Below are 26,502 nucleotides of genomic sequence, written 5' to 3'. Positions count from 1 at the left end.
TCTGGGTGAACCATATACATCTTGTGTTTGCTTCCCTGTCCCTATCCATTTACATACTTATCCACACTAGTGACCGGAGCAATCTAGCAAATGTCACAAACTTAACACTTTCTGTTGTACCAAAGTTCTCACTGATTTTGTGCATCAACAGTTGTCATTTTGATAACTTTGATAACTTTTGGTTGTTATTTATTAGAATGGATTAGATGAGCATAATGCGAAAATGCCAATGATCCGTCATATGACACTTCATATTGCGGAGCATGCAGATAAAGAATATAGAAATAAATTTAAAAAATATATTATACTGATAAACCAGTTGAGGAGAACCGGAAGACTCCTTCTAATGTGGATCCACAACAGTGGGCTGATTTGGTGTCTTATTGGAATAAGGAAAAAAACAAAGGTAAATGTTTAATAATTTTTTTTCTTCAGGAAATTGCCTAAAAAAATAAGCATAATTGACGAATGAAAAAAATGGATCACACAACGGGTGCAAAATCTTATGCAAGAATACGGGCAGAACTTGTAAGGGTTGTACATTTTGAAGATTTGTAGATAATTTTAAATTTAGTATATAATTGGTAGAAATTTATTTTTATTTTGATGGTTGCTGAAAATTGGTTTTTTTTTTATTGACTTATAATTATAGCAGAAAAAGCATGGGAATGAGGCAGATCCTGTTTCGTTTTTTCGTTACTGTCATATTTGGAAGGATAACTCTTGGATTGATGAAACATCTGAGCTTACTGGGGTAACTGCTTTTTTTTTTTTTTTTTGTGGCAGTATATTATTGTTATTATCTGTAGTAAAATTTTTATTGCAAGGCAACTATGGAGGGGCATATTCAAACCATGATTGAGTTTGGGCAAGAGGATAGTGATGACCTTAGGACCCGGGTTTATGCAGAGACTATAGGTCCTAAGCGTCATAATAAAGTATGAGGGTATGGACATGGTGTGACTCCCGATATGGTGTCGTATGCATCTTCTTCAACTTCTAGTTCCAATTCTTCCAGAAGATCATCTAGGAGTTCAGTGGCAGTGTTGATGACTGAGAATAATGAATTAAGAAGGAAGGAAGAAGTTAATGCTAAACGGGTGGCAGACCTACAGGTTATGCTTGAAGAAACATGCAGCCAGCAACATGTAAACAATCAGTTGTTGGCGGCGTTTTTGCAAAAATTTCAGCCGCCACCACCGTATAGCTCAGGAACCCAGCAGTCAGGCCAAATTCAGCCTCCTCCATATACATGCCCACAAGGAACCCAACAGTCAGCCCAAAGTCAGCCTCCTTCTGCACCTGTATATCCGTATACAGGCTATCATTAGCAACCTCCTTCACATCTGATGTATCTGACACAGCCCATGCCATACATGCAACAATGCCTTATTCTGATGATGTTCCAATTTGAGGGTTTTGTGGAATGCTCGCAGGTGCTGCTTTAGATGTTGACATGGGGAGGGTTTTTGGATCACAAAGAGGATCTGAAGAAGGATCCAGACAAGGAACTGGGTCACATTCGAGCTCCGCTTTTGCTGAGTAGTTTATGTGGTTCGCTTTCTTATCAAATATGTATGACACTTGTGCTAGCATTTATAGTTTATTTCTTTTTTTTGTATGTTGAATTTGTAATGTTGGATTTAATGTTTGTTATGACGGATAAGTTTTTGTATGTTATGTGCAATATAAAATATTTGTTATGAGTTTTTGTTAATGGTTGTCTGGGCTTATAAAATAGAAGTAAAAAAGTCTTCCTGCTGCGGCTTTATCTTCCTCTGATTGTGTATAAGGCAAATAATATTGTGAAGAAAGGACTATTTGTTCGTGGCAGGAATTTCCGTCGGGGATGCTTCCTGGCCGACAAGCACACAGCACCCCGAGAGGTCGGCGCCGGTTGATGCTTTCTGTCGGGCTTCTGCTTTACTGGCGGGCTTGTAGGGCAAAGCCTGTCGGGCAAGGCTTGTCGGGCAAGGCTAAAAGAGAAGGACAAAGTTAACTTTGAAAGGTGCCTTTGTGGGGCCTTAGGTGTAGGCCTTGAGGCTCACAATTAAGATTAACTTATAAGTGTTCAGGCGTGCCACTGCCATCTTCAGTATGGCAGATGTAAAACGGATGTTTGAGTTTTATTTATATATTCAAGAGACTATATTAGTTATTGACAGGTGCCTTTGTGGGGCCTTAGGTGTAGGCCTTGAGGCTTCCCGTTAATAACTAACTTAGTACTCGAATACATAAGGTTCATTTTCTTGGTTATATAAGTCTTATAACCATTATACTTCTGATTACCTGAGCCCGAATAGCAGAATGAATCCAAATAGGTGCCTTTGTAGGGCCTTAGGTGTAGGCCTTGAGGCTTCCCATCAGAACTCCTTCTATACTTAATGTTCTAGCCCGAGAAACAGGATGAATCCACATAGGTGCCTTTGTAGGGCCTTGAATAGGCCTTGAGGCTTCCCATCAGAATTCATTCCGTACTCGAACGTTCTATGGTAATCATAATATAATAGAAATAAAACTAAGTGACGAGTCGATTACTTGCGCCTCAAGTAACTTCGGACTTCTTGTTATCCAAGCTTGTCGTGGATGGGTTAAGTCCACATCAGGTTCTTTTTTATGCTTTGAGGCCAAGGACTTTTTAGAATGATCAAATCTTATATGCCCGAGGGCTTAGAACTTAGATCTGGCTTGAACTGTGAAGACATATTCAAATCGAATTCAAGTGCGGAGAGAGTCTTTTAATAGCCATATTACTAGAAATAACTTGGATACAACTTGTAGTATACAACATATTGCTAGGCTAATGAATCAAAAGACAAAAACAAAAAGGGTCGGGCAAGGCTGATCGTCTTGCAACTTCCTATCTTTGTGGTTTATCAGGAGATTTGAAAGCTTAGAAAAAGGGTTGGGAGCTGAGTTTACAGAAAGAAATCGATACTACAGCAAGAGTTGAACAGGGTAGCAGAGCTATTACAAAGGGTTTATCCCGAAAGGGATGAAGGCTTGGGCTGACTACAGCTTCGTTTTAAAGACAAATCTGGCTTTGAGCAGAGTTTGTGCTTGTATTTGTTTATTTGAGTGTCCTTGACTCTGACTTCTCTTTCTCCTTTTATAAACACCTTGGCTTGGCCTCATGTAGCAATAATCTTGCCCGAATGCAGTTTGGAGGATAGTGACTCATCAGCTATTTACTTGTACTGCCACCATAAAGTACTTTTGGGCTGATTAGCTGGCTGGTCTATACCACTTGGCCCTTGGGTAGGTGAGCAAGTGGTGCAAATGATCTGCACCTAATCGGGAAATGCCTTTTCTGCCTTCTGGACTTGGGCTGTGCTTCGGGCTTTTCTCCTTTTTTTGGGCCAACTCTCTTCTAAGCCCAAAGTTTAAGTTTTAACCCAAACACTATTCCAACTTCACCCTTTTGTTGTTCCTAGAAGATGACATTCAAACTAAATTTTAGTAATAAGATTATAAAGTTGAAACAGTTGAATTCGTATGAATTTCCTCGAGTCTCTCACTTGATATTTTTCTCTGTAGAGCTTAACCACAGTGGCATGGGCAAGTATAATGTTGTGGGCTGCAAGGTAAGGTTCTGTTGACGAGTTACCACCAAACTTGCATGGACCGACGGTCTCGAAACACTTCACACAAGAGACCCTAATGCACAAAGGGTTGATGGAAGTGAAGACCTCCCTGGTGGGGAAATCCCAAGTTCATAACCATATTGAGCAAGAATGTTTGGCTCATTAATTGTGAACCAACGTTTGACTCTGTCTCCAAACTTTTTGAATAAAAGCTCGCTATAGTCTCTGAAGTCATTCCTGGAAAATCGACCATATCATTATTATACATTATGAGATTGATCTTAGAGCAACTCCACCCTTGGAGCCCTCCCCCCTGGCAATCCACTATTCAATCCACCCTATTGAACAGTAACTGCCTTTAATGAATAGTAACTACCATTAATGAACAGTAATTATCTTTTGCATCTCCACCCTTGGAGCCCTCCCCCTGGCAATAGGTAATAAAATATTAGTTTTTTTGTTTTTTTAAATAATACAAAATAAAAAAAAACATGGAAATGGGGTTGCAGGCCTTCGGGCTGACACAAAAAAAATAAAAAAATGCCTGGCCCTCGGGCTGCAGGCCTGTCAATTCCCCACCCCCTTGTGCTCGGGCTCCCACCCTCACTCGGGCTCTCCAAGGCTGGAGGGTTGTCCACCGGGCCTCGGGCCCTTTCCTGGTACATGTCCCCCGAGCAATCCACAAGGGTGGACTTGCTCTTATATTCTTTATTTATCTTATGAAGTCCATATTTTTCAATTCATGTTTACAAAATGACATATGCGTGCAAAATGGTTTTCGAAAAAGGCTTACACGAATGAGCGATTCAGTAAGCCTCCATACTTCTCTTCCAGGGCTAGTGGCATGTCAAAGTGATAAATCGTCACGAAAGGTGTGATGCCTGCGTTAGAACGCAGAAAATACATTAAGCCAAACACATACTTAATTCAACTATCCAAGTACATAAAAACTGGTAGCTTTCTCACCATTTTTTATTAGCTCATCGATCAAGCTATTGTAGTAATCAATACCCTCTTGGTTAATTCCACCACTTACGCTTCCCTCTGCGTAGGATCCATCAACATCGCATCAGTTTCTTATAAATGATTAAAAAAAAAATTTAAAAGAACAAAATAAAGAAGAAATGTTTTTTACTTGGTAAAATCCTACTCCGGGAGATGGAGAATCTGTAAGAATTTAGTCCAGCGTCCTTGATAAGCTTAATATCCTCCTAAAATTCAGATTAGAGTATATTAGCTTTTTTTTTTTTAAGAACAAACTGAATTTTTAAGGATGTTTTGACCTTTTGCTACTCGCCTTGTATCGTTTATATCCATCGACTGCCATAGGGAATTTTGTACTGTTTCAAATTTTTTCTGTAATTGAAATTTGCTAGCTGATCTATTGAACTATTCAACTATTTGTATAATTCATCATAAGAAACCAAGTACAAGGGAGAAGCTCTTATAGAGAGCTTGAGAGTGGCTTAAAGGCTAAAAAGACAAAGCCTAATAATAGGCCATATAAAGAACCAAAAAGAATAAGCTAGCTAACGTGCAGCAAATGTATAATTACAAGTTTCAAGGGAGACATAAGACCATGAATTAAGGAGCAAATTAAGGTACAAAGGAAAAGTGGCGGTACATCACTTCCATCACGTCAAGTACATCACTCATTTCCATCATGTCAAGTATATCACTCATTTCCATCACGTCCAGTACATCACTTCTAATACTCCCCCTCAAGCTGGATCAAGAGGGTTAATTGATCCAAGCTTGCACAACAACCGTTGAAATGGGGTAGAGTCTAGAGCTTTCATGAAGAGATCAACAAGTTGATCATGGCTTCTAGTGTATATAGTGTTGATGACATTGGATTGAACTTGTGTACGAATGTAATGACAATCAACGTCAATGTGTTTCGTCCTTTCATGAAATACCGGATTAGAAGCAATATCCATTGCAGCCTGGTTGTCACAAAACAACGACATTGGTTCCTTGTTGGTGAAGCCAAGATCAAATAGAAGACTCTTCAACCATATAAGTTCATAAGCTGTTGCTGCCATGGCCCTATATTCAGCTTCAGCACTGGATATTACAACCACAGTTTGTTTCTTACTCTTCCAGGTGACCAGATTACCTCCAACAAAAGAACAAAAACCTGTGGTGGACTTTCAATCAAGGGCATTACCAGCCCAATCATCATCAATGTAGGGCATGATATGAGTGGACCCATTTTTCTTCATGAGTATGCCTTTACCCACCGAACCCTTGAGATATCTAAGTATTCTCTTGACAATCTCCCAATGAACCAATGTAGAAGAGTGCATAAATTGGCTGACAAGGCTCACTGAGTAAGCAATGTCAGGTCGAGTAATCGTGAGGTAAATAAGTTTTCCAACCATGCGCTGATAAAAACCAGGATTGGAGAAAGGCTCACCTTTGGCATCCAACTGAAGTTTGCTAACAAGGGGAGTGCGAGTAGGTTTACACTCAAGCATGTGTGCTTCATCAAGAAGATCAACTACATATTTTCTTTGATTTAAGAATAACCCCTTGGAAGAAGTGGCCATCTTAATGCCAAGAAAGTATTTCAAGACTCCCAAGTCTTTGATAGCAAATTGTTGGTGTAGAGAGAACTTAAGAGCATTGATTTCATTCACATTGTCCCCTGTAATTATAAGATCATCAACATATATAAGCACAACGAGCTTGCATAGGACACCACTGCGAACAAATAAGGAGAAGTCAGCATGACTTCTTTTGAACCCTGCAACTTCAAGAACTGAGCTTAGTTTGGAATGCCAAGCTCGAGGGGATTGTTTGAGTCCATATATAGCCTTATGAAGCTTGCAAACTTTGTTAGGTTCACCTTCTCGTAGGTGTCCAGGAGGTAGCTTCATGTACACATATTCTTCAAGATCACCATGGAGGAAAGCATTTTTTACATCGATTTGAAACAAGGGCCACTCGTGATTGACTGCCACTGATAGCAACACCCTCACTATGTTCATTTTGGCAATCGGGGCAAAAGTCTCATTGTAATCAATATCGTAGGTTTGTGTGAAACCACGGCTACCAATCGAGCCTTGTGTTTCTCAATGGTACCATTGGAATTGAATTTTGTCTTGTATATCCATCTACTCCCTACAACCTTCTTGCCTTTGGGAAGATCAACCACACTCTAAGTTTGATTTTCATCCAATGCTTTAAGCTCTTTATGCATGGCTTTTTGCCACACAGGTGTACACACGGATTTTTGAAAACTTCTTGGCTCAAGATTGTTTGACAATTGGTTTAGAAATAATGCATGGGAGGCTGACAATTTTTGGTAAGTAATAGCTTCAGAGATAGGGTACCTTGCAGAGTACGTAACGTACTCTTGTAACCTTAACGGGGCATGTTGATCTCGGGCAGGGTTCCTTCTTGGTGCTACTACAGATTGTGGAGTTGCAGCTTGTGGTTGTGGTGTTGGAGCACTGGGTACTTCCTCACTGACCACTTCATCAATGTTGGAATTAATGATAGGGTTTGGGGGGTTTGCATTAATTTCTCTAGGAGTAAGCAGTGGAAAGGTGTCCATTAGACTCTCCCCCTGAGGATTATTCTCAGAATCCTTGTGAAAGAAATGAGTGACTTCATCAAACCGAATATCTCTAGAGACAACAAGTTTCCCAGTGTGTGAGTTATAACATTTGTATCCCTTTTGAGAACTAGAGTACCCCATAAATGCACATTTCACAGCTCTAGGTTCTAGTTTATCACGATGAGTAGCTTGGATATGGACATAACAAGTACATCCAAAGATCCTAAGATGAGTCAAATCGACAGTTCTTCCTTTCATGACTTCAAAAGGTGACTTAGCATTCAATACACAAGTTGGAAGTCTGTTAATGATGTAGGTTGCAGTGAGAAGTGCTTGGGACCAGAATCTCTTGGGAACTTGCATCTGAAACATAATGGACCTTGTTTTCTCCAACAAATCCCTATTTTTTCGCTCAGCTACACCGTTTTGTTGTGGTGTACCAACACAACTAGTTTGATGCAAGATGCCATGATTGCTCAAGTAATTGGACATGTTACTAGATGTATACTCGGTGCCATTATCTGACCTTAAAGTATATAATTTATAGGCGAATTGATTGATTATTAGTTTGTGAAAGTCTTTTGAAAGCTTCAAAAAATCACCTTTAAACTTTAAAAGATACAACCAGGTAACCCTAGAATAATCATCAATAAAAGTGACATAATACTTGTATCCATCGAATGACTCAACATGAGAAGGTCCCCAAACATTTGAGTGAACAACTTCAAAAAACTTACTGGTTCTAGACTGAGAGGATACAAAAGGCAGCCTAGTGGATTTTGACATTTGACAGATCTCGCACTCATGTGTGCTTTTACAAAAATTTGGAAATAACTTAGACATCACTAGTTCTGAGGGATGAGCGAGACATTGGTGCCAAAGTTGGTACTCCTGGGCATGACTTAGGTTGGCAATGGGATCTTTAACAAGATTGAACTTCTTTAAGAGGTAGTATAGACCATTTAAGAAAAACCCTTCACCAATCTTCTTCTGAGTGACTCTATCTTGAAACACAACATTATAAGGAGAAAATATGGCAAGGCAGTCCAAAGTATGCGCGATTTTTCCTATGGACAAAAGCTGGAATGGAAATGAAGGTACGTAAAGTGCAGTGGACTCTACATCATTACCCATCAACCTAATTTTTCCTTTTCCTAGAACAGGTTCCCCTTTACCATTTGCTACAGATACATGAGTAGGATTAGATAATTTTTGAAACTCATGTAGACAAGATGTTTTATTAGTTATATGATCAGTGGCACTTGAGTCTACAATCCAAAAATCATGTGTGAGATATGCATTGAGAGCAGTGGAGAGTGCACTGATAATACCTGGGATATTGTCGTGTGTTGTGGTATCTGAACCTTCAAAGAAGTCAGCGAATTTTCCAAGCATGGCAGTGGAGTTTTCAATGATCATCTTTTCATTCTCAATGGTCCCGTTCTTTCTTTGGAGAAAGGTAGCAAATTCATTAATCAAGGAAATCGGATTTGAAGTGAAGTTTGCCATCTCATCAGCTGAACACTTAGTTGCATGAAGGGCTTTTGAAGCAAACCCTTTCCTATCTTTGATCATTTTCCTTTCCTTGTCAAACTTAGGTTTTAACTCAGGATGTAAGATCCAACATTTTTCCCCGTAGGGGCCCCTTAGTGTTGCAATATGTGCACTTCCAATCAGCCTTCTTCCCATTAAAAACTCTTTCACCAAAGATTTTGTGGTTGCTAGTGAAAACCCTAGCCTCAGAGCTAGACTTGAGCTCAATATGCATTACCTTTCTTTGAGTTTCTTCCCTTTGAACTGCATGACACACGCTGATGAATGATGGTAATTCTGGAGTCATTAGCAAATGACTAAGAAGATCTTCATACTCAGCTCTCGAGCTTGCCAACAGTTGAAACACTTTATCTTCATCAGCCCTCTTCAAGAGCACAGCGGATTCGGTTGTGTGTTGACGGTATAGATCAAGCTTATTCCATATAGATTTCATGCTTCCAAGGTGCTGAATGAAGGATTGGTCACCTTGCTTTAGGCCAGCAAGACTCTTCTTTAGTTCAAATACACGGGCAACATTGTTTTGGCTGCCATACATTTCCTTGACATCTTCCCAGAATAGGTGTGAAGATCCTGAATAGCTGAAGAGCTTGAACAACTTGGGCTCCATCAAGTTGAGAATCCAAGACATTACGAGCTGATCATTTGAATGCCATGCATCAAAAGAAAGTGAGGTGGATTCTGGAGGCTTGATGGTTCCATTTACGTACCTTAGCTTCGATCTTCCTCCTAGGGCAAGAGAGACGGTTTTTGACCAAGGCAAATAATTGAACTTGTTCAACAATACTGAGCACAGTCGTTGGTTTGGATTGATCTCACCATGTATCATGTTGGTTGGTGTTGAGGTTGAGGAACTTGTATCCTTAGAACTGAATGGATTGTCTTCTGCCATCTTAACAAATGATGAACAGAAGGAAAAATGAAACAAAAGAAAAACAACATAGACATAACCCTATGGTTCCTGCTCTGATACCATATTGAACTTTTTAGTTTCAACTATTTGTATAATTCATCATAAGAAACCAAGTACAAGGGAGAAGCTCTTATAGAGAGCTTGAGAGTGACTTAAAGGCTAAAAAGACAAAGCCTAATAATAGGCCATATAAAGAACCAAAAAGAATAAGCTAGCTAACGTGTAGCAAATGTATAATTACAAGTTTCAAGGGAGACATAAGATCATGAATTAAGGAGTAAATTAAGGAACAAAGGAAAAGTGACGGTACATCACTTTCATCACGTCAAGTACATCACTCACTTCCATCACGTCCAATACATCACTTCCAATATGATCATTATTCCGAATGGAAAAATTATGAAGATAAGATAACTTGTTAAGGTTATGTAAACCTTGGAGTGTTTCCATGCGATGATCCCAACCACTTGGTCCTCTCCCTCCTTCTTTGGCTGACCCTTCGCTCTGCGCTCAACGTACATCGATTAATATAACAAAATCTATTTTAACAAAGAAATTTTGAGGCTATATATGCATAACTCATTTTACATGTACCTGTGCAGCAGAAGTGGCGGCTCCAAACATAAAATCGGATGGAAAGTCTGATCGTTTAATTTTCAGTTCTTCAACAAGTTTAGGGTTGCTTAAATTTAACTGAAGGTTGAATCCACCCACTGTCACATTTTCTACAACTCCGTGAACATGATCCCCCACGGACTGATGTTCAGCTCCATTTAAATGTGCTAGTTCTGCAACAACATATCATTGCACGATGAACCACTTAAAATGACCATAAATGGAAAACCTGCGAAAATGTAGAACAAGATGAAGAAAATTAAAAGGCTTAGGGATGAATGTTTACCTAGGCCTCGACCTTCCACAGATGAACAGGCTAGCAAAGTGATGAGACAAATGGCAATGAGACCACGAGCCATCTTTGTCAACGAAGAAGATGATGATATTTGAGATGTCCACAGCCACCTTTTATATTGGCAAGCAATAGGATACCCAGAAACTAACCAGAAGCAAGTTTTGGTTTGGACAGAGGATAGTTTGAAGGCTAAACATAAAGTAGCTTCAACTGTTTGAATTTGTTTTTAGATGCTCGGTTTCAGCCTGCCAAAAATACGGAAGGAACCCAAAAACAGAAAGAAGGAATACCGGCCGGGATAATTCTTTTCAGACTCTAGCAGATTTTATTGCAGTAAGGGCGGAAAACACAAACTCCATATATATTCATACTTTGATTGATAAATATTTCACGACGGGTCCCATATTTGTAGCTAATATTGTGGTAATGTTTAAAAACCAAATAGTGTTTAGTATTGTTCTTTTACGGTCTACAAAATGTGGTCCTAATTCTTTTGGGGTAAAAACCCTTATTATTATTATATCTTAGAACTGTTTAGTACTACGGTTTAGTGGTATTATTTTTTTTATAAGTGAAAACTCTTAATTATATACGAATGGTTAATCGAGAAATTGAAGTTGACGCAGCAACGGAAGGGCTTATTTATGATATATGGTCCCTTGCTAGTTCTGTTGAGTTTGTTGTAGGGTGAACAACTGTGCAGCACATGAAGTAGCAGCTTACGTCTCAAAGATTGGTGGTGACCATAAATGGAATTGTATAGTACCTGAATTTTTTTTCAATATTTTTGCGGAAGAAGTAAACTTATCTATTAAAATTTATCATTTGACAAAAAAAATGACGAGTTCAAAACCAACTATTCTCACTCTCTTAATGTAATTATATTGTTGTATAAAAAAAATTGTGAAAGAAGAATTAAAACTTGAATGCATTGAATTGAAAGAGCACCTACTCTCTAACCAAGAAGCTATGCCATGTCAGCTAATTCACAAACAGTCATAATAACAACCTTATCCATCCGAGATATCTAATGATATTTAAGGGTGGATACAGTTTGTAGTGCCATCTGCGGATAGAAAGTTATGAGAAGTTCATTGCTCTCTGTTTTTGTAAAGGAAGTTCAATTTTTAACAATGTGTAGTATTGATTACCATTATAAATAAATGAATAAATAAACAATGCAGGTTGTTGAAAGGCAAGTATCGAATTATGTTGAAAAATAATTAAAAATAGATTAAATCGTCAAAATGATCTCTAAGATTTGCATAACTCATCACTTTGGTCCCTGAGATTTCAAATCGATAAAAGTAGTCCATGAGATTGTCCACCATCTATCATTTTGATCATTCCGTTAAAAACTTCGTTAAGTGTTCCGGAACTTTTGGCTGGAAGTTTGGACAATTTTCAAAACTTCGTAACTCAATCGTTTCTTAACTAAATTCGACCCATAATATATCAAAATGAAGATAGGAAAGTGTAGAATAAGATTATACCTATTTTGAAGTATGATTTAGCCATAAAAAAAAAGGTACCATTTTCTTTATCTCATTGAGAAGTATGATTTTCGTTTTTGAATCACTTGATTTCGTTGAGTATTGAAGAAGTTATGAACGTTTAAAGTTTACTCAGTTTCCAGCGAGTTTTCAAGTTTTCACTCGGACCAATCAACCTTACTCAGGCAACCATTAGACTTCGAAATAGGTATAATCTTATTCTACACTTTCCTATCTTCATTTTGATATATTATGGGTCGAATTTGGTTAAGAAACAATTGAGTTACGAAGTTTTGAAAATTGCCAAAACTTCCGGTCAAGAGCTCTAGGACACTTAACAGAGTTTTTAACGAAATAATCAAAATGATGGATGGTGGACAATCTCAGGGACCACTTTTATCGATTTGGAATCTCAAGGACCAAAGTGATGAGTTATGTAAATCTCAAGAACCATTTTGGCAATTTATCCTTAAAACTAAATATGTGTTCATTTGTTTGTAGTGATGTTAGTTCAAGTTTTCAATTCAATAACTGTTTAATCACATGTTCATTTATGATTGGGAACTATTCATTTTAGCATGAATAGTTATTCTTTTTTCAAGGGCCAAAAATTATTTCCAAAGAAATGAATGGGTCATTTGATTGTAGTCAGTAGTCAGAAAAGTAGTTAGAAAATTAAGCTAAAGCTGACACGTTTAGGTGTTCTAGATGGGTCATTTGACTTGAGGATAAAGCCGAGGAAACTTTGGACTCCGGATTGTTGAAAATTGAGTTCTTTGGGAGGCATAGGAGTCATTCTTTCAACTTTTAAATGCGGAGTATTGACTACCCGGAAAAGCACAATAGCTGTTGGAAGAAGAATAGCAAGTCAGGTTGAAAAACCAATTAAAAATAAGTACATGTTCATTTATTTAGAGTGATGTTAGTTTAAGTTTTTAATTCAATAATTGTTTGGTCACGTGTTCATTTATAATTGAGGACTTATTCATTTTAGCAAGATTTGCTGCTCTTCTTTCAACGGCCAAACCTTATTCCTAAAAAAATGAATAAAGAGTAATGCTAGAGAGATTAAATTTGTAGATAAAATTTTGAAAACTAAAAAACATGGAAGTTGATGATTGATTTATTACTTACACGTTGATAAACGTACTTATTTTTATTGGTAACACGTCATTTAGTTTGCAAATTTAATCTTCAAATTTAGTCTCTCTAACATTACAAAAAAAATTATGTGGCTACAAATCCCAGGTATTTGATAGGACCAGATCATTTTCCTAGGAATCCGGGAGATTCCATGATCATGACTTTTTATCGTACATCGTACGGTCAATTTTCATTTTTCATTAAGTACTATTTATATTTAATTTTAAAATTTAAAATTTTAAATAATTTATGATCACACAATATACGATAAACAATCACGATCAAGGATTCTCCGAATCTCTAGAAAAAGGATCCGATACTTTTCCATCCGATCCTTTTCCAGTCGATAGCACCCGACATTGTAACCATTTTATCAAATCTAATACTATGGCAATGTTTTTGGATTGTAGTAAGTAGTCAGAAAAGTAAGCTAACAATCAGAAGCTAACACGTTTACGTGTGGGGTCATTTGTCATGAGGATAAAGATGAGGAAACTTTGGACTCCGGACTCGAGAAAATTTGATCAGTCAACAAAAAATGAGTTCTTTGGGAGGCATAGTAGCCATTCTTTCAAGCCTTCTGTGTGTATTTCTTGTCTTTGTTCTCATCAAGATCCTACACAAACTATGGTGGACTCCGATTCGGATACAAAAAATGATGAAAGCGCAGGGGATCAAAGGTCCTCCTTACAGACTTTTCCATGGAAACACCAAAGAAATCTCCGACATGAAAAAGGAAGTCATGCGCAGGCCCAAGAATTTATCTCACGACATAGTTTCTGTAGTTGTACCTCACATACACTCTTGGTCACAGATATATGGTAACAACTAACAAGCTATATCTCACTTTTAGTTAACAGTTGTTTCAATTTGTTCCCACATACATTTTGGTCATTTTTTTGTACGAAATTGTAGGGAAGAATTATCTTCAGTGGCATGGTTCTCTTGCGCAGTTGGTCATTACGGAGGAACCTGAGTTATGCAAAGTGATATTGAGTAACAAAGATAAATCTTATCCGAAAAGAGAGCCCACTACCCTTGAGAAGAAGCTATTAGGAGATGGTCTTGTGACAACACCTGAAGCTGAAAAATGGGGAAAATTGAGAAAGCTTGCTACCCATGCCTTCAATGGAGAATGTTTAAAAGTAAGTTTTTTACAGTTACTGTGGTAAAGATTACTGAAGCTAAATTTTTTGATAGCATGACGGTATTATTTGTCTAGAGTATGTTTCCGGATATGGTAGCTAGTGCTGAGACGATGCTTGAAAGGTGGAGAAATTATGAAGAAAAAGAAATTGAGGTGTTTGAAGAGTTCAGGTTGTTCACTTCAGAAGTGATTTCGAGAACAGCATTTGGCAGCAGCTATTTAGAAGGACAGAAAATTTTTGAGATGTTGATGAAGTTAGCCTTCCTAGTTTCTAAAAACGCCCTCACAGTCAGAATTCCTGGCATCAGGTAATCTCAGTTCATTCCGCATTTTGTTGGAGGAGTACTTGTGTTTAGGGATGGACAATGGTTATGCGGCCGGGTAACCGCGGTTAATTTACCCATAACCGTTTATACTCATACCCGTATAACCGTTTACCCGTTGGGTAATTACCTAAATGATTATACACATACCCATAACCGTTTATAAACGGTTAACCATACCCATAACCGCATACCCATTTAACCGTAACCGTTTAATACCCGTTTAACCATTTATCATTTTTAACCTGTTTATCTTTCTTTTTTTTTACCATTACCCTTTTTCACCCGTCTACATGTTTTTAATAACTTGAAAATTAAAAAAAAAAAATTGTCATAATTTTTTTTTTTGACAATTAAACACTTTTATAGGTACATTCATCATACATTTCCATATTTCAATTTTTTAAGTCCTTATACCATTCTAATAATTGAAATAATAGTTTACGGATGATATTTTTAACTGTTACCAAATAAGGTAAATATAATATTTGCTAAGTATTATTGGGTTACAAAAATTGTTTAGAAAACATTTCTGTCAAAGTATTTCTGTCAATTTCACGGTTACCCGCAAGGAATTTAAATTAATTTGGCCAATTCCTTGATGATGAGAATCATCATTCCTGTAGTAGTGTTATTAAGAGAATGACCAATGAATTCCTTGCTAATTTATTGGGTGTTAAGTATTATTGGATCGAGAACATGGTTTGTGTTTGTTTGTACCATACTTGACCAATCCCAAAACTACTGAACACCGATCAACGTTATACCGTCAAAGACCTAGAAGAGTTTCCCTCCAACCAGGAGGTCAATCACAGCGCGACACATGTCGACATCAGAAGCTAATCATAGCTCGACACGTGTCAACATCAGAAGTCAATCACAACACGACACGTGTCAATGTCAGAATGAAACTAGAAACTCTCTTCTATAAATAGAGATCATTCTCTCACAATATTTTCTAATCTCATTTGTACTAAATCATTCATTTGTACTCACTAAAGAAGAGCTTGAACCTATGTACTTGTGTAAACCCTTCACAATTAATGAGAATTCCTCTACTTCGTGGACGTAGCCAATCTGGGTGAACCACGTACATCTTGTATTTGCTTCCCTATCTCTATCCATTTACATACTTATTCATACTAGTGACCGAAGCAACCTAGCGAAGGTCACAAACTTAACATTTTATGTTGTACCAAAGTCCTTACTGATTTTGTGCATCAACATTTGGTGCCGTTTGTGGGAACGACACTTATTCCCATTCTCTTCAACTTTGTTAAGCTAGTTTCCACCATTCGTACACTATCTTTTGACCAGACATCCCTTTCCAACATGGGGAGCGAAAGAAGCCACATCACACAGAATGATACCCCTCTTGCACCTAGTGCAAAGCAACGAAAGAATGAAGGAAAGAGGGTTGTTCTTCAAGCTAAAGTCGATGAACTAGAAGCTCAGAACAACAAGATAGCAATGAAGAATGAGGTCCTCCAGGAGCAGTATGAGAAGCTCTTTGAGACGCTCAACGAAACTAGGCGTACTCAAACATGCGAGCTCGTTACCCCTGTGGACATCAATCATCACCTGGGTGCCCCCTAACATGGAGGGTCACCTTCCTTCGACATGGGTATCCCTGATGAGGAGCGAGCTAATCATCAAAACATTGATCAACATGAGACTTCTCTCAACCCAGCTGTTTCGACCCGAAGCAGGAGAAGTGGAGGAAAACACCTTCTTGCAGAAGGGTTGGAAAGATCGAAAATCGTTTATCGTGACTGCCGAGACTTCCTAAAGCAACGTTGAGAGAATCTCCTTCACATATGCTTGAAGATCAATGATCCAAGGGTTTCTGAAAGACTCGGTCCCCTCCCATGACCCAGGCCAGCTGCCAATCTAGGGAAGGAATGACATGTCCTAGAGGAATATGAAGGTACAGGAGACTCTGAGGTATTCCGACAGACTCGCCCTAGAAGTCAGTACGGCGAGTCCAAGGAAAAATCACACGCCCTTGCTCAAACTTTCCTACTTCTAGGAGGCGATGGAGACTTACGAAAGAAAATCCCAGTGGTACATGACTCCACTCAAGATAGTGTGAAGCAAAATCAATTCATGATGCCCAACAAAGCTTGACCTACAAAAGCTTTACCTACAAAAGCTTGACCCACAAAAGCTTCACCTACAAAAGTTTGACCCACAAAAACTTGACCTACAAAAGCTTCACCTACAAAAGCTTGACCCACAAAAGCTTCACCCACAAAAGCTTGACCTACAAAACTTCAACACAAAAGCTTCACCTACAAAAGCTTGACCCACAAAAGCTTGATCTACAAAAGCTTAAACCACAAAAGTTTCACCCACAAAAACTTCACCTACAAAAGCTTGACCCATAAAAACTTAACTTATAAAAGCTTCACCCACAAAAACTTGATCCACAAAAGCTTCACCCACAAAAGCTTCGCCTACAAAAGCTTGACCCACAAAAGTTTCACCTATAAAAGCTTGACCCACAAAAACTTGACCCACAAAAGCTTCACCTACAAAAGCTTGACCCACAAAAGCTTCACCTACAAAAACTTGACCAACAAAAACTTGACCCACAAAAGCTTCACCTACAAAAGCTTGACCCACAAAAACTTGACCCACAAAAGCTTCACCCACAAAAACTTTACCTACAAAACTTCAACACAAAAGCTTCACCTACAAAAGCTTCACACTATCTTAATCAAGATAGTGTGAAGCAAAATCAATTTATGGTACCCAACAAAACTTCACCCATAAAAGCTTCACCCACAAAAGCTTCACCTACCAAAGCTTCACCCAGAAAAGCTTGACCTACAAAAGCTTGACCCAGAAAAGCTTGACCTACAAAAGCTTGACCCACAAAAGTTTCACCTACAAAGCTTGACCCACAAAAGTTTCACCTACAAAAGCTTCACCCACAAAAGCTTCACCCACAAAAAATTCACCTACAAAACTTCAACACAAAAGTTTCACCTACAAAAGCTTCACACTATCTTGATCAAGATAGTGTGAAGCAAAATCAATTCATGGTGCCCAACAAAGCTTCAACCTCAAAGCTTCATCTACAAAGCTTTAACATCAAAACTTCAACACCAAAGCTTATATTTATTATTTTTAATTTTTTTTCTGAAATTCAAAAATTCAAAAATTCAAAACAAATATATATGAAGAAAGAGTTTTGGGCTACCATTTAGAAAGGAAATGCCTCATTCATCAACTCCCTCGACCGGAAACTTGGGGAACTCCTATTATATGCTACTGCACCTTGATACTCGGAAGTCTCACGACCACTCAGTGACTTGGATTTTTCAAGTCTCTAAACGAGAAGTTTTCCTAAATCGAGAAATTAAGGGAGCACTACCTCAACCTACATGCTTCACTCACAAAGTTTCAACATACAAGCTTCAACAAAAGGAAAAATTCAAAGAACTTAGTGAAGAAGGCCTTGGTGTATTTAACACAATACGTTGAATGAAGTAAAGCTTGTTTATTGATATCTCCGATAAGTTACAAATATGTACATATACATGAATAAAAATAAACAAACAAGAGGGAGCCTTCACAAAGGTTGCTCAGAAGAAGTCTCAGCAGTCGGCAGAGCCCCAGAAAGAGGGGGCACCATAGGGTGATTATTCAGAGCCTCAGTGCTAAGTAGAACCCTAGAAGGAGGAGGCACCGAAGGTTGATCATTTGGAGATTCATTACGCGATACAGCCCCAGAAAACGAAGGCAATAAATGTCTTTGGAACAAACCCACAAACCTCTGATGATCAAGTAAAATCTGACCAACAGATTCCTGCAGCTGATCGAGCTTCCTCTTCATGTTTGTAGCATAGTCATGTGCGAGCCTGTGCAACTCTTTATTATCATGCTTAAGCCCTCTAATCTCTTGTTTGCGACTTATCGATTCAGCCGCCAATGATTCAACTTGGCGGGTTCGAGCAAATAGGCGTTGGGCCATATTAGACACAGAACCTGCACATTGAACACTGAGAGCCAGAGAATCTTTAACAGCCAACTCATCAGACCGTTTGGAAAGTAGTCTGTTATCTTTGGGAGAGAAGGTTCCTGGCCACCACCGCAACGGTCATATTATTCTTCATCAGAGTCCCCAACGGTAAGAGGACTAGTAGGGGATAAGAAGGATGGACGCCATATGTTGTCTTGAGAAGGCATGGCTGCCTCTTTACCAAAGTTCAAGTCAAAACGACGGTCGGATGGGCCAGACATTCTCAGAAATGATGAAGGAGAAATGAGGTGCAATAAATCTCTGAAGTAAATGGAAAATTCCTACAAGCAATAACTCTCTGAATTTACTCCTTGCACATAATTGGTGCCCTTATAAAAGAAAAGGCAATAGGGCCGTTGGTTCAAAAATCGAAGAGGCACCACTCTTCGGATTCCGAAGAGGCACCACTATTTGGACTTTGAAGAGGCACCACTTTCCACACGCAACATCAGCTCCTCGGGTACCACAGATAACTTTGCCAAAGATCTCTGACAAAATTTAGACACATAAATTTTGAAGGTCCAGCTACCCTACTATTACCCACAAGGGTAAAGGAACAGCACCACTGTTTGATAACAAGAAAGTCCCAATGTGTGTTAACCTCCATGCTCTGTGGCAAGGCAGACTGGCAAAAATGTCCAACCTTTACTCACATTCGAGAAAACACTCCCAACAAGATTGCTTGCTCAAAAATCGAAAAGGCACCGCCCTTCGAATCTCGAGAGCCGGACTCCCAACAAGATTACTTTCTCAAAAATCGAAGAGACACTGCTCTTCGAATCTCAAGAGTTAGACTCCCAACAAGATTGCTTTCTCAAAAATCGAATATGCACCGTTCTCTAAATCTTGAGAGCCAGATCCTCGACAGGATTGCTTGTTCAAAAACTGAAGAGGCACCGCTCTCCGAACTTCGAGATCGAGATTTCTTTGGATAAAGCTTGTCTGCAATCTTCACCCACAACATTAGCTTTCCAGATACCACATACCACTTTTTCAAAGCGCTCTGACAAAGTTAAAACATGCGAAGCTTGCAACTCCCATTATATTGCTATAACCAAGAAGGGTAAAGGAATAGCATTATAACTTGCTCAAAAATAGAAGAGGCACTGCCCTTCGAATCTCGAGAGCCGGACTCCCAACAGGATTACTTTCTCAAAAATCGAAGAGACACTGCTCTTCGAATCTCAAGAGTCAGACTCCCAACAGGATTACTTTCTCAAAAATCGAAGATGCACCGTTCTCTAAATCTCGAGAGCCAGATCCCCGACATGATTGCTTGTTCAAAAACTGAAGAGGCACCGTTCTCCGAACTTCGAGATCCAGATTTCCTTAGATAAAGCTTGTCTGCAATCTTCACACGCAACATCAGCTTTCTAGATACCACATACCACTTTTTCAAAGTGCTCTGACAAAGTTAAAACACGTGAAGCTTGCAGCTCCCACTACATTGCTACGACCAAGAAGGGTAAAGGAATAGCAATACTACTTGTTGTTAGGGAGACTCCTATATATGTCAACCTCTATCCTCCACAGCCAGGCAAACCTGCAAATAAAAAAAAATGCTCAACTTTTCTTCACATCTGAGAGGGCACTCTCAGCAGAGTCTCTCAAAATACTCAGCTTCTTTTCCTCCCAATAATACCTCTGCAAACAAACCACATCAGAGCAAGAGTATCTCATATCATCAGGGTTAAAAGTAAGAGTATCCCATATCATATTTTTTTCCTTGTCTTTTCTTTTGGCCTTGTTCTTACCTGCGAAACAAGGAGAAAGAGAGCAATCAGTCAGCACTTGGAATCAAGCTTTTAGTCAGAACTGACTGCCTAGAACACCTTGCCTGATTACTTAGCTGGCATTGCTCTCGAGTACTCATCTTCAACATCTTATGCTTCCAGAGAAGATATCACATCTGCCTGAGGAACAGATAGGGCAAGTGAGAAGGATACAAGGAAGCATGTGGAGACAAGCGTAACAGAACACGTGCCGAAACATCCACTACTTTGTCAACAGCAAAAGTATCCCATATCATCAAGGTCGAACGTATTCTAGATTTGATGGACTTGTTTTGATCCTCAAATTCTTGAGTATGCGTTATACTCTGGAGGGAACCAGAAAACCCTCCAGCCCAGTTCAAGAATAAGTCTGTGGAAAGTTACTTCTTTAAAAGCAAAAGTATCTCATATCATCTCTTTTCCATTTGCTTCTCCTTATCCTTGGTGCTATTTACGACACAAGGAGAAGGTGAACAATCAATCGGAAGCCGAAGTCGAACCTCTGATCCAGGTTACTTGCTTGGAAGTCTGATTGCTTACCTTGTCTGTTACCTCATTCGGCAAATCTTCTAGCTCCGCGACTTGGGGAACTCCTACTATAGGGTTTGTATCGAACTTGACCAAGCCCGAAACTACAAGTAAGCTTCAAGTGAAATTGATACATTACCTTGCACATCTTCATCGGTTAAAGATACCACCCCTGGATTGAGGAAAAGTACTTCCAGAGAAGATGTTACATCTACATATGAGACAGATAAGACAAGTGAAAATGATACCACACTTCGGTACTTAGAAATTTCGTGATTACTCAATGGCTTGGATCTTGCAAGTCCCCAACTGAGGAGCTTCCCTCACTTGGGAACTTAGGGGAGCACTGTTTGTACCATACTTGACCAATCCCGAAACTACTGAGCACCGGTCAACGTTATACCGTCAATGACCCATAAGAGTTTCCCTCCAACCAGGAGGCCAATCATAGCGCGACACATGTCGACATCATAAGCCAATCATAGCGCGACACGTGTCAACATCAGAAGCCAATCACAACATGACACGTGTCAATGTCAGAATGAAACTAGAAAATTTTTTCTATAAATAGAGATAATTCTCTCACAGTATTTCCGAATGTCATTTGTACTAAATCATTCACTTGTACTCACTAAAGGAGGCTTGAACCTATGTACTTGTGTAAACCCTTCACAATTAATGAGAACTCGTCTACTCTGTGGACGTAACCAATCTGGGTGAACCACGTACATCTTGTGTTTACTTCCTTATCTCTATCCATTTACATACTTATCCATACTAGTGACCGGAGCAACCTAGCGAAGGTTACAAACTTAACATTTTCTGTTGTACCAAAGTTCTCACTGATTTTTTGCATCAACGGTGTTAGTTTTACATATATAAAATAAATAGATAAACGGTTACCCGTTTATAACCGTGGTTAATACTTATAACCGTCCATTTAAATTTCGCAGATAAACAGTTATACCTATAACCGTTTATTTATCTAAACGGTTACCCATAACCGTAACCGTTTAATTTAAATGGGCGGGTAACCGCAGTTACCCATAACCAATGGGTATTTGCCCATCCCTACTTGTGTTCTCATGGTTGTTAGTCTTTTTGCTTAATGTTGCAGTAAATTTTTCAAAACTAGTGATGAGATCGAAGCAGAAAAACTTGAGAAAGGTGTATATGCCTCCATAATGGATATCGCTAAGAAAAGAGAAAAGACGGCAATGAGTGGAGATGAAGGCAGCTTCGGGAGTGATTTTCTTGGATTACTTTTGAAGGCTCGTCATGATGCCAATGACGACCAGAGGATTTCGGTGGATGATTTGGTTGACGAGTGCAAGACTTTTTACTTTGCTGGACAAGAAACCACCAATACTTTGCTTGGTTGGACCGTCTTTCTTCTAGCACTCCATACGAATTGGCAAGAGGAAGCAAGAAAGGAGGTCATAGAATTATTTGGGAAACAAACTCCAAATCTCGATGGCATTACCAAACTGAAAACAGTAAGAAAGTGAACCACTAATTAATCAACTGCTTATCTTAAGTGGCAAAATTAAGCTTGAATTAAGATTGGAAGTAATCTTGATTTGGTATCCATTTTTCGTGTTCATGCAGATGAGTATGATCTTCAATGAGTCTCTAAGGTTATATCCCCCTGTTGCTGGTTTTGCAAGGAAAGTTGAAAGGGAAGTTAGACTGGGAAATGTCATTGTTCCTGCTAATGTTGTATTATTTATCTCAAAACTATCATTTCACCACGATCCTCGAATCTGGGGACAGGACGCACAACTTTTCAAACCAGAGAGATTTGCTGAAGGGGTTGCTAAAGCAACTAACAATAACATAGGTGCATTTGTGCCGTTTGGAATAGGACCTCGAAGTTGTGTGGGCTTAAACTTTGCAATCAATGAAGCAAAGATTGCTCTGTCAATGATTCTACAACGCTACTCCTTCACTCTATCCCCAGGTTATGTTCACTTGCCCATTCAGTATGTGACAGTTCGTCCACAACACGGAGTTCAGGTAATGCTTCACCCACTTTGAACTGCAAAGGCGAATGTGGTGCATGAATCTTGCAAAGTATCATGTAATCAACTATCATTTCATCTTTTTCAAGATATTATTCTGCTTACTTTGGCAGCACTTTTGGATAATCTGTCACAAGTTTTTGCTTTTTTCTTTTGGTTTGTTATAAAGAATCCAACAAGAAGATGCAAACGTAACCGACCGATGATTAGGAATTGTTTATGTGGAATATGGAAGGGGCCGACAAACAGCCTATATAAAACCAAGCATTAATATAGACGCCTCAATCTCAACTACAAGTCTATAAAACCTGTCCGATGTGGGACTCCAATTTTACCTCGATCAAAGCCACACCAACAAACTCCCCCTGCAGTGTTTCGAGCCATCTCCAAATTGACGTCCACGATCCAAATTTAAATAGAGCTACATGATACCAAATTTCAAATGAGCTCTCCAACTTGTGAGCCTCACCAATCCCAAACGTTGTCTGGACTTTGATACCAATTGTTGTGTGGAAGACCCGAAAGCAACGAATATGGGGTTTGGCCAAAAAACCTCAACAATGTATGTTTTGACCCACTCTTTATAGGCAGTAGCGACCTCTTTAGTTACACCAGTATCAGCATTTATGATAAACTTTGGAGGGCACTGAGATTCGCCATTAAAGAAATCAAAGAGATCATAGCCTTTAAGCACAGACTGAAACTGATAATCCCATTTGACAAAATTATCTTCCTTCAACTTCACAGTGATCATGCCCAAAAGATTCTCAATTTTCACAGAACTAAATGCCATGATTTTACAGTACTGTAATCACAAATAATCTGAAGCAATTTTAAGAACACAACTGCGCAAACAGTTTTCAAGTATCACAACTTATCAAGAAAACACCCACTGCTCAACAATTCTTCAAGAATTACCCCAATTTTAAGAGCACACACTTCTGGCTTCGGCCTTGTTTATATGAAAACGCAAACATCAATCAAAAAGCAATACCAACGACAAAAAGCAATGGCTATCGGCCTTCATGCTTTTGACAGTGACACTTCAATCATCAAGAAACGGCTATCGGCCTTCAAAATTTCAATGTTGCATAGAAAATTCTTCATTGCGACAATTACACAAACACTTAGAGTGCATAAAGAAAGATAACACCTGATAATCTTGAAATCGAACTACCCAGAACCCCAGAAGCTTTTCAATCACCAGAAATCTTGTACCAGCACAGCGGAAGTGAACATATCAAGATTGAATGGCGAAGATACCATGATAACATTCATCCAGATATGTAGAGATGAATGTATGTATGCAGAACACACAACAGCAAAGCCTAAAGAAATAGAGAGATGAGAGCGAGAGAAAGAGTAAGAAGAATGAAAGCTTTTGTTATTTCTCAACTGATTCAATACATTCTCACACACACAGAGTACATGTTTATATAGCCTGCAGATATGCCTTATCAGCTACACTATTACTCTAACTACCTGATAACAGACTAACTCCAATAGCTGATATGGTAATCTGTGATGATGTGTCAAATGATGTGGTAGTCAACTGATGATGTGGCAATAGCCATATACCTTCAACATCCCCCCGCAATCTCAACTAGGGTTTTCCAGTTTGAGATTGTAATAATGTTTAACAAATGATGGACTGTGAAGACCTTTGGTGAGAATGTCCGTAGTTTGTTCTTCAGTTGGGATGTACACAACCTCCAAATTGCCTTGTTGTACTTGCTCCTTCACAAAATGATAATCCGTGTCAAGGTGTTTTATCCTTGAGTGAAACACCGGATTAGCACTTAGTGCAATTGCAGACATATTGTCACAATGAATAGTAGGTGGAGCCTCCAAGAACACTCCTAAATCCTTCAATACATTTCGTATCTAAACTATATCTGCTGCAGTATGCGCTAAGGCTTTATATTTAGCTTCAGTAGAACTCCTCGACACTGAATTTTGTTTCTTTGACTGCCATGAAATTGGATTATTCCCTAAGTACACCACATAACCAGTGATTGATCTTCGAGTATTTAAATCGGCAGCCCAATCAGAATCAGAAAAGGCAGTGATCTGTGAAACCGTGTTTGCAGAGAATGTAATACCAGCATTTATGTTTCCTTGAAGATAACGAATAATTCGTTTGCAATAGCCATATACCTTCAACAGTATTTAGCTTAATTTTTTTAAGAACTAACTGGATTTTCAAGGATGTTTTGACCTTTTGCTACTCACCTTGTATCGTTTATATCCATCGACTGCCATAAGGAACTTTGTACTGTTTCGAAGTTTTTCTGTAATTGAAATTTGTTAGCTGATCATTAATCCAAATGGAGAATATTATGAAGATAAGATAACTTATTAAGGTTATGTAAACCTGGGAGTGTTTCCATGCGATGATCCCAACCACTTGGTCCTCTCCCTCCTTCTTTAGCTGACCCTTCGGTCTGCGCTCAACATACAACGATTAACATAAGCAAATCTATTATAACAAAGAAATTTTGACGCTATATATGCATAAATCATTTTAACATGTACCTGTCCGGTAGCAGTGCCGGCTCCAAACAGAAAATCGGATGGGAAGTCTGATCGTTTAATATTCAGTTCTTCAACAAGTTTAGGGTTGCTTAAATTTAACTGAAAGTTGAATCCGCCCACTGTCACATTTGCTACAACTCCGTGAAAATGATCCATCACGGACTGATGCTCAGTTCCATTCAAATGTGCTATTTCTGCAACAACATATCAATGCACCATGAACCACTTAAAATGACCATAAATCGAAAATTTGCAAAAATGGAGAACAAGATGATGAAGAAAATGAGAAGGGTTAGGGATGAATGTTTACCTAGGCATCGACCGTCCACAGCCAAAAAGGCTACCAAAGTGATGAGACAAATGGAAATGAGTCCATGAGCCATCTTTGTCAACGAAGAAGATGATGATATTTGAGATGTTCATTGCCACCTTTTATATTGGCAAGCAATAGAAAGCTCAAAAACTAACCAGAAGCAAGTTTTGGGTTGAACAGAGGATAGTTTGAAGGCTAAACATAAAGTAGCTTCAACAGTTTGAATTTGTTATAAGATGCTCTGTTTCAGGCAGCCAAAAATACGGAAGGAACCCAAAAACAGAAAGCAGGACTGCCGGCCGGGAAAATTCTTTTCAACAAAATATGTTCTAGAAGATTATATTTGTTCGTGGCAGGAATTTCCGCTGGGGATGTTTCCTGGCCGACGAGCACACAGCTCCCCTGGAGGTTGGCATCGGTTGAGGGCTGCTGTCGGGCTTCTGCTTCGTTTCTGGGCGTTGTCGGGCAAGTCTCGTCGGGCAAGACTCTTCGGGCGAGGCTATTCGAGCAAGGCTGAAAGAGAAGGACATCATTAACTTTGAGAGGTGCCTTTGTGGGGCCTTAGGTATAGGCCTTGAGGCTCACAATCAAGGTTAACATTTAGGTGCTCAGACGTGCCACTACCATCTTTAGCATGGCAGATGTAAAATGGTTGTCGTTTTTTCATTGTATATATA

General features: G+C 39.0%; 1 protein-coding gene and 1 pseudogene across 1 annotated transcript; one reads left to right on the top strand and one right to left on the bottom strand.

Annotated features, from left to right (window-relative positions):
• Window positions 1-2,918: 2,918 nt before the first annotated feature.
• On the bottom strand, window positions 2,919-26,163 carry LOC126625580 (beta-glucosidase 13-like). Its single transcript, XM_050294635.1, has 11 exons — window positions 25,823-26,163; window positions 25,513-25,706; window positions 25,352-25,421; window positions 25,210-25,268; window positions 4,720-4,795; window positions 4,551-4,628; window positions 4,378-4,465; window positions 3,665-3,821; window positions 3,519-3,614; window positions 3,396-3,430; window positions 2,919-2,937 (listed from the first exon to the last, which is right to left on the bottom strand). The coding sequence occupies exons 1-11, from the start codon at window positions 25,893-25,895 to the stop codon at window positions 2,919-2,921; spliced, it is 945 nt and encodes a 314-aa protein (XP_050150592.1). The 5' UTR covers window positions 25,896-26,163.
• On the top strand, window positions 13,682-23,103 carry LOC126625753 (cytochrome P450 CYP749A22-like; annotated as a pseudogene).
• Window positions 26,164-26,502: the final 339 nt, after the last annotated feature.

This window comes from Malus sylvestris, chromosome 6 (assembly GCF_916048215.2).
Source record: "Malus sylvestris chromosome 6, drMalSylv7.2, whole genome shotgun sequence".
Taxonomy (NCBI): Eukaryota; Viridiplantae; Streptophyta; class Magnoliopsida; order Rosales; family Rosaceae; genus Malus; species Malus sylvestris.
Note: the sequence above shows the minus strand (reverse complement) of the source record. Positions and strands in the feature narration are given on the sequence as shown.